At 38.9% G+C, this 13,067-nt stretch overlaps 1 protein-coding gene across 1 annotated transcript; it reads left to right on the top strand.

The window, feature by feature from the left end:
• Positions 1 to 2,475: 2,475 nt before the first annotated feature.
• On the top strand, positions 2,476 to 12,691 carry LOC118247888 (cytosolic beta-glucosidase-like). Its single transcript, XM_050710588.1, is given in 6 exon segments — positions 2,476 to 2,529; positions 3,021 to 3,093; positions 7,261 to 7,494; positions 12,396 to 12,438; positions 12,440 to 12,480; positions 12,483 to 12,691. Coding segments are annotated over 6 exon segments (654 nt in total).
• Positions 12,692 to 13,067: the final 376 nt, after the last annotated feature.

Here is a 13,067-nt window from a genome sequence, read left to right as displayed (position 1 = left end):
TAAATTTATGAGTAGCAATTTCAAAGACAACTTGCAGAATATGTGAACTTCTATCTTTGGCTGTTTCAGAGACATATGCTTGCAAAGCATCTGTATCCTTCTGTTCCTGCACAGTGTACTGTTTCAGGAGACAGATTTTAATTTTCATAACCCCTCCAAAGTTTAATTTATAAATTGTATAGTAAATGTTATTAAACATATATATAATATGTAGATAGGAATGTAGAAACAGGATAGGATATGTAGAAACAGAATCAGTCGGGAAAAATTAGTTTTGACAAGATATAATTCCTCTGATATTAATTAATCCCACATGACTAAAGGTACCGACACCAAAACCTGTTCACCCTTGACCTTTATATAATACCTAGCATTTTATAAAGATAGGTTGCCAACTCTTAGCATCAAACCCAATTACCCTTGTTATTTATTGACTTACCAAAAAATATGTTTATCCAAGTGTGTTTGGATATCCAAGAACTGCTCAAATTTTCCTAGGAATATTTTGCTTGAGCTCTTTTAGTTACATATAATCTGTGTCAGTACAAATGTGAAAACAAACAAACAAACAAACAAACAAAGCCAACAAAATCTAGTCTGGAAAAAAATTGCCTCTAGGTAGAACTGAGTTCTCTTATAGTTTTGTACATATGTATTGGACAAAACAATGGAGCAGTGGACTACTGAATTTTAGGTAGAGGTGAGGCTACTTATTAGATGTGGGGGAAATTGCCAAAGGATGAAGAAGGCTGGATGAGCCAGGCATGCATCCTAAAGGCCATGACATGGAGTGGGTCTAATGGAAATATGATTGCAAGTCCCACTTCTGCAACAAGAAACAGGTTCATGAGTCCAGAAATGCTAGCCAAAGTGGGGTCACAAATCTAGAAACTGGGTTGCCAGAAGAGTTTGAGATTAGCTGCTAGAAACTCAGCTTCTCTGAATTTTGAAGCTCTGCATCTTTCAGTATCTGCCTACTTATCTGACATAGTCTGCTATCTCATTACTGTGAATCTGCCTTAACCTCTGAGGCAAATTTTGTTCACTCTTCCCCAGACTGCTTATGGAATATTTTCCTCCCACTCAATCTCTCCTAAAACCCATCTCTGTCTCTGTTGATTCCTGCCAGAGAATCAGCAGTGACACTTTTTAGCCTTGTTTTTATGGTTAAGCATTTTTATAAAACTTTTTATTGGGTTTTTATTGCTACTATCTCCTGTCTGCCTCTTCCCCCATATTATTGAGTTACATATTTATTATATCTCTTGTGAAATTGAATTGTATGATTTTCTGGGAAAAGATTTAATGTCACTTACATTTTAAAAGGTACCTACCAATAACATTTAATGATGTAAAAAATATGCATAATTACTCTGGTTCATTAATACCTATTAATCATGATTTAAGATGTCCCTGATGAGTTTAGTGTTAACTGTCCAATGCTTACCTCCTTGCAAATGAAAGCCTGAGGAGGCTGCTTCCACCAGAGAGCATTAACTCATTCGTTGCATCAGTCTTTAGTCATCAGTATGAAACCTGTGAGAGATATGTACGTCTGTCTGAACTATGCATCAATGTGTGTTTTGAGAACAAATTGGTATGTTGTGCCTCATTTCCCCCTTTGTTCCTTTGTATTCAAAGAGCCTTTACCTTTCCTTTGAAAGACACTTGAGGAAATGCATGCCTGCTGTGAAAGCCTGATTCATTTTGCATTGCATCTGCACTGTCTGGTTCTGTAATGTGCACTTTGGATTTAAATCAGCTTCTCTGCATCTCTGCAAAGAATATATTTTCCTAATAAGTTGACTCTTCTGTTGTGTGCATTTCTGGGAAAAGTATGTGCACTAGCTGTATTAGTGGCTTTTCTGTGTATCTTAAGGTTTTTCTTGTTTTCCTTGTAAAAGAAAGTATTACATGCAAGTATAACACTTTGTAGGAGTAGGTCTTCACCTGGAAAGGTTTCAAAATCAAAAGGGTGAAACAGAAGTAAACAAAAAAAATATTAGTTGTCAGACATTATTGCCTAGCAGTCCAATAAGTGCAGATACTGACCTTGGCAAAAGCAGTATAGCTTTGGTAGTGTAATAAATGGGAGAAAAACGTCTAACTCAAAAATAAATAAATAAATTTGCAGTAGTGCCATCTAGTATGCCAGGTATTGCAGCTTTCTGGAAAGGGACAGTAAACTACTTTCAGCCCATCCCACTAGTTACAGTCTTACCCAGGCTGGTCCTCCTGCTGCTGCTTCCCTCTCTGCCTGCTGGCAGGGGAGCAGTAACAGCGCTGGCAGAAGGTAGAGGTAGACACCTGAGGGCTGCTCTGCAGATGCTGATCCTGGCACATGTGGTTGTCGTTGCTGCTCTAGAAGAAAAAAAAGAGCATCCATGGGACTTTAAAGAAGGAGAAAGATCTTCTGCCTGTACTCCCACATAAAACTGACTCTTCTACTCATTGATTTCCATTGCTAAGCATACAATGGCTAAAACGTCCTTTCTCATCCACTACAGCATGGACAGGCCAATTGTTTTGGTATGGGGAGAGAAAAAATACACATTTGATGCCAGAAATGCAGAGGCACTGCTGCTTTTTGAAGCTAGCAAGGAGTGGAAAGGATTCTTTGCCTGGTCACTGAAGGAGTGATGTTGACTAGAGGGTCCCCGAAGTCCTTTGGCTGGGGAGTGGGATACGAGGGGGAGGTGAAGGGGAATGGGAACCTGCTCTGTGTGCCAATGCTGCAGACTAGGTGGAGCCCTTTTACCGTGACCACTGTAGGCTTTTCCACTGCTGCCTTTTTTGCTTTCACTGTTAGCTAACTGAACCTCTCTGCTTTAATCCGGAGATATGCAAAGTGCACGGCTTACCCTTCAGCCTGTGAAGCTGCACAGGGTTTATTTTTGTCCTCAATATAGAATCTGCTTGTAACAAGTGGAAGAGTGATCGAGCCAGAAACTGTTGTCTGCAAACGAAGCCCACATCTCCATAGCATCGCATAATGCTGTGTACTCGCCTGTCCTCTGCAGCTGGTGCTAGAGGATATTGCTTTTCCAGCTGGATTTGCTTGGGGTGCAGCTACAGAGGCATATCAAATTGAAGGTGTCAATTTTTAGCTGCCAAAGTGTTAAAGAAGTTTCAAGTGAGCAGGAAGTCAGGATCCAGGAAGGAGAGTGTTTGATCTTTGCCTCACTGCCTGGATGCTGCCTCTGATGCAAATGCATGTAGCACTTCTGCTTAAACACTTCTGGCCTGAGCAGTAAGAGGAGGGTAAAAGGTGATTCAGATCTCAGAAATATGGTTAAGTAATGGAAATGGAGGAGGAACCTCCACCACTAGCTATTGGGGGGGAGAGGGGCAGAAATAAGTCATTTTCCCACTAGCTCTTATTTCCTTTCTCTAGAGCTACTTTAGGTAGGTTACTATTGGCTGTTCCAAAAGAGCACGGATGGGAGAACTATTTCATCAGACATTGGTACTCATGGGGGTCCTCAGGGAGGAATTCATCTTCAAGGAATATGAAAAACAGTGAACTGGGAGGTTAACAGTGGGAGACCCCCCCATGCACGTGCCATGTTCCACACTAAATGGTGGCACTGGTAAAGTAGTTTGCCCAGGATGGTAAGAAACTATGTGGCAGAGTAGGGAATGCAAACCTGTAAGATACAGGGACACTGACAGCTGTAAACCCCCAACCTTTCTCTCTTCATAAATGTGTGTTTAGAGACCTCTAAAATACATATAGATCTGATTTTCTCATATTATACCCTGCAGCGTACAGGCACTTAGCTCCCATTGATTTCAGTGCCTAAATGGGAGTTGTAGATCTAAAATTGTCTTTGAGGATGTAGCCTTTAGTTCTTGGTTATTGCTGAAAGCCAGAATACTTGCCCATGCCTCGAACCTTTTAACGAGCTCTGCTCGTTTCACCTAATAGCCTGAACAGCTCGCTTGTCCCCGGGAATCGATATTCTGGGCCAGATCCTAACTCGAGTCCTGCAATGCGCAGAGCTCTGCTAACTTATTCTTAAAATGTGAATTGTGTGTGCATACAGATGACATTATAATTTCCTGCCTTTTGAGTGGCTAGATGTGCAACTTTAATGTTCTCTTAATGTATTTTTAATGAGCTTTCCTAAGGCCTCTGAGTGGGAGAAACGTTAAAAAAAATCTATAATGTGGTCTAGACATTGCTCAAATGACCCTTTTCCCACAGAAGTAAGAAACTCAACAGGGAATTCCTCCTCCTGAAAGCTGTGGAAGCTATGCAGCTTCTGACTTAAAGGCAGCACGATTGAAGCAATAGTTCTTGTAGACTCCAAACCTAGTTGCTGCACATGTCACAAGATACACAGTAGATGAGGCAAGAGCTGACAGGCTACTTTTTTTTTTTTTTTTAGTCAGCTATGTATTTATGCACAGCACAACCTTCTTCACTCTGTATATTTCAAAGTGCTAAAAAATCATACCAATTGTACTCTGCATGCTCAAAGTGCAGATTTCGGAGGTTCATGACTCAGTCAAATCAAAATCAATTTGCACCAGAACACTCAAAGGCACTTCTTCTTACTGAGGGCCATTTCTATGCTAAATTTCAACTCTCTGCTTGATTTTTTTTTTCTTTGAAAGAGAGGGAAAAGTTGCTAAAAATTCTTGTAATGGTAAAAGTGGTTTTCTTCACTTCTTTCATATGCCTACATACGAGCTACATTAATTCAAACAAAATTTTACCTGGCAGAGACCAGGCCAGGAAAACTTCACTCTGAAAGGTAAAAGCACAGCTGAGTTAGAAGAAAACCTAACTTGGAAAGCAGGTGAAAACTAAAATAGTCTGATCAGTAATAGCCCCAATTCATTAGCTCCACTTAAAAGGAAAATAATCCTATCTTATTCTATTGTAATAATTGCAGAGAATGGGGAATATGCATCACCTTTCATCATGTTCATCATTAGATTAATTACTTGATGGCATGTTATTGTACTATGTAAGGATTTGATAGCTAAACCTCACCTGTGTGTTTGAAATGTAAAATCAGTTCCTCATTGCTGTTTTTTCCTGGCCCTGAAGCTTGCTAAAACTCAGGGTATGTCTCCACTATGAACTTCTGTGTAGCGTAGAGGTTTCTGAACAAGCTTAGAGGTGCAGCAGGCTCAGTTCATTGAAGCTAGCTGAAGCAGAGCAGAGCTCTGTGCAGGCTAATTGTGGCTCAGCAGGATACTTTAGTGTATGTGGAGCTCTCTGTTGCCTTGGCTAGATTGCTTCCTACACTTTATTTAGCTAGCTCAGGTACTCCACATGGTACAGAGAGGCTCTCTGAACAAGATGAGGAATGCTTGAAAGTGGGTCTGTTTGCCACAGCCACCATCGGCTTTATAATGGCTAATGACCACCAAAGAAGTACTGTCAGAGTGCTGAAAATCAAATGCTTCTCCCCCTCCCTCTCACCTCCCTTGCTGGAGGAAGGCAGACACAAAAAGCAATGGTGCAGCATCTGTACTAGCTTCTGATTCTTAAATGAAGGTGTCTTAGCTGCCCATTCTGGCAGCTTTTGGCTTCCCTTTACCCCCACTGTGGTGAAAAGGAGCTGTACCATATCGATGTGGTGCAGGAAGCCTGCTCTTAAAGGCTTCCACATTCTATGTACCACCAAAGAATTATTATTGTTTGTTATTTCATGCACTCCTCTGAAATGAATATTTATTTTTGCAGGCATATTTGAAATCAAAAGCAGGATAGAGAAAATTCTTAGTACTGTATTTTTCTGAAGACCATACAGGCAGAGCGCAAAGTCTGTGATAAAATCTGAGATTAAGAGAAACTCAAACTGTCTGGATCTAAAATTTGACCTACTTTGAAGGTTGTCCCACATAAGAGTTTAATTTACTGACCAACCAAATGTAGATGTATTGGTGTTCGTGTGCTGCAATAAAATTCTGTAAAGAACATGAAATGTGACAATGATCTTTGAAAAGCTAGGTTATAGAAGTGATATTACAAATTTTAGTAATGCTTTAAATTAAGTGTCTTCAATATGCTTAACCTTGCATTAAACTTAGATTTAATAAGACAGATGTGTATTAAGTACTGAATATACTTAAGGGAGCAATCTTGCGTTGGCAGGGGATGGACTCAATGACCTCCTAATAGTTCTTCTCCATCTCTAATTTCTATGATACTAATTGATTATTAAAACACTTTTATTGAGGATTGATATGTAGCTATTATATAGTTATTAATCTTACAACCCAACTGATATTTAATTTATACATGATTTTAACACACAATGTCATTTTAGTTTTCAGAGAGTAACCCTGGAACAGTGCATTCACTGGAGCTCTGAAAAATCTTGCTGGTAAATGATGTTGGTCATTTTGGGGTTATTTGGAATTTTATGATAAAATCACACTTTGCAGGAGTGTAGGTTTACAGAGCTCTCCACATTAAAAATAAAATGTTTGCCTCCGTTACAGCATTGCTCTGGAAAGACAAAGAAGCTTGTCAGGAAGGAAGGTGCATTTATTTGGCTTAAGTACTATGTAATGTTAATGATGTGTAATCTCAAACAACATCTAAATTTTGAATATTTTAAACATAATCTCACTCTCTCGATTTTGGGATTGTAAAGAAATTTCCCAAAACTATGAGAGTGAAGAAAATGGTGCAGGGATTTTGAACATTTAAAATTCATTTCTGTGAACGTTTGGCTAAGCAAAAAGCAGAAGTTTTGCAGAGCTGTGTTATTAATTCAGCTTGTATATGCCTAGGGCCATGGCTCATAATGGCATTCCTTTCTTTTTAACAGACTGTCAGGATTTTCAAAGGACATCTAGAAAGCCATAAGTGCCGATTTGCTGGATATATTTCTCATACCCTAAAGGCTTTCTTTGATATGGACTGATCTTTTACATTTATGGATGGAAGCTGCATTAGAAAATGCCCTTTGTGAAAACCTGTAATATCTCCAGAGTTGCAAACATCTGATTTTTGGCTAAGGAAGTATGAAGTGTGTAAGAACTCGTGCTTTTTGAAACAGGATTTTCAAATAATTAGCAGCAAGCAAAAATATGAATAAATGCAAAACGTAATGCAAATGTATATACCAATGCTTGAAAGTTCCTAGTTACTTTAAATGACATGGGGAGAGAGATACTGCTTGATTTGCTCTTAGGATTTTGAGGTTTTTGTGCCTACTTTGTGGTAAATATTTACATTCAACATATGTTTTTTGATGTCAAAAGTGTAACAACCAAGTTTTGTTTTTCAAGCAGAAGGCTGGAATGCAGATGGAAAGGGCCCTAATGTCTGGGACACATTCACCCATCAGGGAGGAGATCGAGTTTTCAAGAACCAGACTGGTGATGTAGCTTGTGGCAGCTACACTCTGTGGGAGGAAGATTTGAAATGTATCAAACAGCTTGGATTGACTCATTATCGCTTTTCTCTTTCCTGGTCACGTCTGTTACCTGATGGGACGACAGGTTTCATCAACCAGAAAGGCAATTGTTTCTTAAAAATAGAAGGTTGCAGCTTTAATTCAAGGTTATTGCTGCAGTCTGGCATAATTAATCCAGTATGCTATTCTGCAGTGTAGCTTTGAAATTGCAACTTTTTTCAGAGTAATTATGGGATGATTTTTTATAGGTTTGCAACAACTTACTAATTAATATTCTAGATCCCTTTGGATAGCACAATCTTTTGGGATAGGATTAGTGTTATGTTTCCTATGTATTTTTGCTTACTTCAGTTTAATTGTAACTTTAAATCATTTTGCTTCATCAGAATGTTTTTAGTCACAGGAATCCTAGCCACTAGGATATTTTTGGATGGCTTACAACAGACAAATCTCTTATTTGGCAAATACATTTAGATAGCTTATCAGTATACTCTGATGTACTGAACTTCATGTTGACTGTTTTACACTAAGAGGGGCATTTTTTTTTCCCAGATTTTTATTTATTTATTTACTTTAGAGAATTAAAGGGGATTCTTCAGACTCAGCTAGGAACTATGTCTGTGACAAACACAAGACAGCTCCTGCTCTGAGGAGAAGAGTTTTCACAACCTCAGCAGATAATATAAAAGTATAAGTGTAAAGGGATACAGCACATAAAAAAAGCTGGCCAGATTGCTAGATGTCAGGTATAAAATTTGTTGCACATCTGATTTCTTTATTTAATTCTGTTGGTATAGACTGGGGGAAAGATGAAGGTGACTTACTAGGAAAAAAAAAAAAAAAGGAAATGGCAGCATTCCCTGCAGAAAATAGGGAATGGAAAAAAAGATGGAATAAAGAGAATTGTGAAGTATAAAAGCAACTGAAGCTGAACCAGAAAGAATGGGAGAATCAAAGCAGTTGGCTGAGGTCTCCTGTATGCTGGGAGGATAACATTCTGAGGAAAACATGCAAAGCAGATTTGGATGAACCTCTGAATCTCAGCTCCATCTCCTACTCTGAATCTCAGTTCTACCAAGAAGATATATACCTTTGCACTTCTGGGGCCGTGTTTGCCTTGGTAATTCTTTTCTTCTACTGGTTTGAAGACTGCAAAAATGGAAGGCTTCAGAGAAAATGCTCTTGGTTATTCTGATCTGTACTAAGAAGCAGAAGCAATATTTTTCTGCAGGATTTGGTCATGGAGAGCTTGGCTGTTCAATAGGCAGCAGTCTGTCCTCTGCAGATTATATTTTTCACCAGAGAGCAAAGGAGCCTTTGTTTCAAGAATTCAGGAAGGGGGGGCTGGTGGATCTGCTGTAAACAGACCAACCAAGCCATTTTCCCCTGCCGAGCATGACTGCAAAAACTGTGCCAGCATCCCGTAGAGGCTTGAACGGAAGCCTTCCCTTTGCCACCAAAATTTACAATATGCGGCCCACTTTTACTAGCACAGCTTGTCCTTCCCTCAGAATGTTTTTTGTGGCACATTGAATTTAAATTTGGCTGGGTCCTTGTGGTTTCTTCCTGTACTGATATTCCTTCAGCTAGTGCTGCAGGCTCCATACAATGCCACAGAGCTGCCCACTGAACAGGCTTTGTTTTTCAGTCATCAGAGTGGAAGATAGCAGACATTTGGTAAGGAAAGCTAACATTTTGACAAAACTCGGCTATAATTTCAGAAAATGTTCACTCGATTCCCAGTATAAGCAGTTGCCTGATTAATATTATGAACTTTACATTTAGCGAAAGGGCATTGGAGGAACTCCAAGTAGGCCAGCTTTCATTAGGCAGGAGTTCACTTCTCTTGTGCAGTGATCTGTTGAAGCAATTGTAACTGCCTAGCACGGAAAGGCCATCATCTTCTATATAAACATTTTTACAAAGAGCATGTGAAGAATTAGAAAGCTTAGAGCAATGTCCTTTCAAATGAAATCATTCACACCAAGAGATTCACTACCAATTTCACACCTAAAACAGAGGACATTTGAAAACCTTTAAAACAATTCTGTTTCCAGCTCGGTGGGGGTGGGGTATTTTAAAGCAGCAGTGCTGTAGGTGTCTTGTTCTTAAAACACGTCAGGATCAAAATAGGGTTTTGAAGTATTTTTGCATGATTATTTGTGCCCTAGAAGCTGCCCCGAGCAGAAGAGGTTAGCTGCTAAATACTAGGTGCAGATGTGGAGGAAGACAGAAACAACAGGCATGGGGCTATTAGGTCTGGGAGAGTTTGATGTTTTGCCTCACTTCAGCATTAAGGCAGGGAATCAGGATGGTGAGAGAAAGATGATAGAAAGGAGAAAAGAAGAATCCTTCAGTTTCCCATGACAAAATGCTCCTACATGTCTGTAATACCAGAAGTTCGGGGTGTCTCCAAAAAAAAACCCCTTATCTACACATTTTCCTGGAGGATAGTTTTCTGCTGTTATTTCTACTTTTAGCTAACCCACAGATACAGCCATAAACACTAAACCAGGCTACTCTGGAAGGTATGGCACAATCTGGAATTTTGAATTGACATTTATATTTTTCAGGGATGCAGTTAGATATCCTTCTCTCTCTCTCTCTTTCTTCCCTAACACAAAGGATAAATCTTTTCCAATACTGGTGTTTAATTGAAATGTAAAGAATGAATGGTAGCTGGTTGAGCTTAAATGTTATAAATTTTACTAAGCAATTTATAATTTGAAAATTAGAATAAGAAAAAATATTGTCTTCTAGTTGAGCATTACTCTCAACATGGTATAATTATATACTAGTGAAGAATTGTTTGTCCTAGATTGTGGTTATGTAGTAAAACTTGTAGTCCCACCAGCAACAGTTAACACACACCCAGTCTCTCTGAATTTAAATGGGGCACTGTTCAAATGTAACAGAAACAAACTGTATTTGCACCTAATGGGTTGCAAATTGCAAGAATATTCTTCTCAAAAATTACAATTCTGATATAATCATTCCCCTTTTTATGTGGGTGCATTCTCAGGCACATGCATGTACCTCCTCAGAATTTAATGTGTTTTCTTGGTGCTGTGCTTGGAAGAAAAAGCAAACCACCTGTGAGATTTATTGTGAATTACTTTGTAAACAAACTTATTGAGTCTTGCTGTGCTAAGGCATGTGTTTGCACCTGTTTGTTTACAGGAAGGCACTTTCTATATATGGGGTTCATAATTGATTGCTGCAGTAAATGTTGCATTAAAAAAAGCCGTTTGACACAAATCCTTAAGATCAGTCATTTGCAATTAGGATAATTTGAAGTCTAATATCAATACACACAAAGCTGGACCTACACACTGCTGGGAATGTATAGTACAATACAGTACAGACTTATTTATTACTCAACCAATTTCCTCATTTGAATTAAAAAAATATCTGGTTCACACACTGATAATAATAATACAAACCGTATGTAATCTCCTAAGCCTACATTTTGTTAACTTGTGCAGCTTAGTTTTCCTTTCTTCCTCCTCCTTTCTGCTGAGTTCTCAACTTTTTTAGACCTTTTTCAGTTTTGGTTTTCAATACAGCAACTCCTTGGGATAGACATTTCCTAAGCAGCTGACCCACAAACCCTCAATGAATTTTAGGTTTCTAAGGTTCTTAAACACTTTGGTATATTTAGCCCAAGTCTCTGAAGCAAAGGCTGTCTGATTCTAAATTCCACTGGCATGATGGAGACCTATTCCTGGCTGGAGCCTCTTAGCTTAACAAATAATACTTCAAGGCCTCTGTTGGCCTTTTCCAATTACCTCACTAAACCAGATAGTTCTAGTAAAAGAGCAGGCTAATTGATACTCTTTGAACCAGAGCTTATGATGTGTTTTGCTACATCTAGTGTTTTCAAAAGGCTTAAAAGCAATATAGCTGTGTTTGGATTTAAGCAAAATTAAAAATGCTTATATGAGAGCTTAAGGTATTTTGATATTTAAACTTGCAGTGAACTCAGCAGCGTAAAAATAGTCCTTTAGGAAACATATTCATGTCAGCCGCTGCTAAATCTGAACAGAAGGTGGATTCCTTTTAAGCCTCTAGAAATGCATCCCCAGTGCTGGTCGCCATTAACAGTGTATCCAAGAAATTGTAGCTGAACTCTGTCTTATCAACGGGGGACAAGAAAGGTTGGAAGTCATGAGATTTTAGAAAGGTGAGCTAATTCCTTCTTAGAACCAGAGGGACTGAACTGTCTGCATAACGGTGGTGTAAAAGGAAGAGAGTTGGTTGCTTGGATAAAATATTGCAAAGCCGTTCAAGTTGGTAGCTAAATAAACCAGTGCCCTAAACACCTAAAATCTACCAGAGTCCCATGAAAAGCCATAAATTTCATGTAGATCTGGTAGGATGCCCCATCGAATGAGGGAATGATTAAATTCACACCACTGCAAAGTACTTAGTGCATTGACAGTATCTTTGTCTTGATGTAGGCATGGAGAGCAATAGAAAACAGAACAGCCTAGAGGAAGCAGTTTACCCAACTAACCAAATTCAAATCATAAAAGATCAGCTTGGTTACCTCGCTGAATGTGACACTAAACTTTTTAAAGATACAGTTCTCAAGGAGAGAAATACTTTCATTGGAACAAATCTACCTATCATACTCTGAAGTGTCAGGATTTTTCCAATGCATTTTGGTCTTGTACAAGCAGTTGGGCTGCCATTCAGGCATTTTAATGAAAGGATTATATTTCCATGTGACCAGCACCCATCAGAATTATGTTTCTCCTGAGGAGCTGCTGTCCACTGATCTACTTTGAAAATTTGCATCCTCATTTTATTTTATGTGCCTGAATGGAAGATGTTGTGTGCTGAGCATTTTTGCCAACTCTGGGGTCTTGTAACAGTAGTCAGCATGCAGTTGAGAGAGAATATTTGCATCTCATAACAGAGAAAAATGTGCAGTGAGGTATCTTCATGTAAAAATGTAATAAATTTAGTAAGTTAACCCGTTCATATTCCTTTCAATGTTTTTGGGAGTCAATTACATCAACAAAATCATTAATAACTTGGCAAATGGCATCCTGCTTACTGTATCACTTTGACTTACCTCAGTCTTTAGAAGATAAAGGGGCTGGAGATCTGAAAAGATCATTGAGACTTTTGATATTCATGCAAAATATTGCTGCAGAGCATTTGAAGACTGAGTGAATCTGTGGATGACTGTTAATAAGCCTTATGTTGTTGGTGTAGATGGTTGTGAAAAGGGCATAGCCCCAGCTACAACAAAACCTGGCACCAGAGCTTACATGGCAGCTATCCTTTACCCTAGATAGGTTTATCAGAACAGTATTTACTGATGGTGAATATCCAGACATCAAGAAGTTCAGTATTTCAGCAACACATTCACTTTTTTGAACTAATCATCAAGGCTTCTGGAATTCAGTAAAGAGTTAAAAATGATGGTCATGAATACTGCTGACTTCTTTGCTCTGAACTATTTCACTTAAGATCAGGAAATACAGACAAGAAGCTAAGTATCTCAATGGTCTGTGAGGCTGAACAAACAATGGGTCCTTCTTGGCCTGTTGCAACTGGGAGTTTGTGGCTGGCTGTAGTACCATGGGGTTTACACTGACTTCTGTATTATATCAAGGTATGACATAAGGCTCACAGGACTATTTAACCACTGTTAGCTGGCCAACGAGGTTT

This window comes from Cygnus atratus, chromosome 4 (genome assembly GCF_013377495.2).
Source record: "Cygnus atratus isolate AKBS03 ecotype Queensland, Australia chromosome 4, CAtr_DNAZoo_HiC_assembly, whole genome shotgun sequence".
Lineage (NCBI taxonomy): Eukaryota > Metazoa > Chordata > Aves > Anseriformes > Anatidae > Cygnus > Cygnus atratus.
The sequence above is the reverse complement of the archived record's forward strand: the minus strand, read 5'-3'. Positions and strand labels throughout refer to the sequence as shown.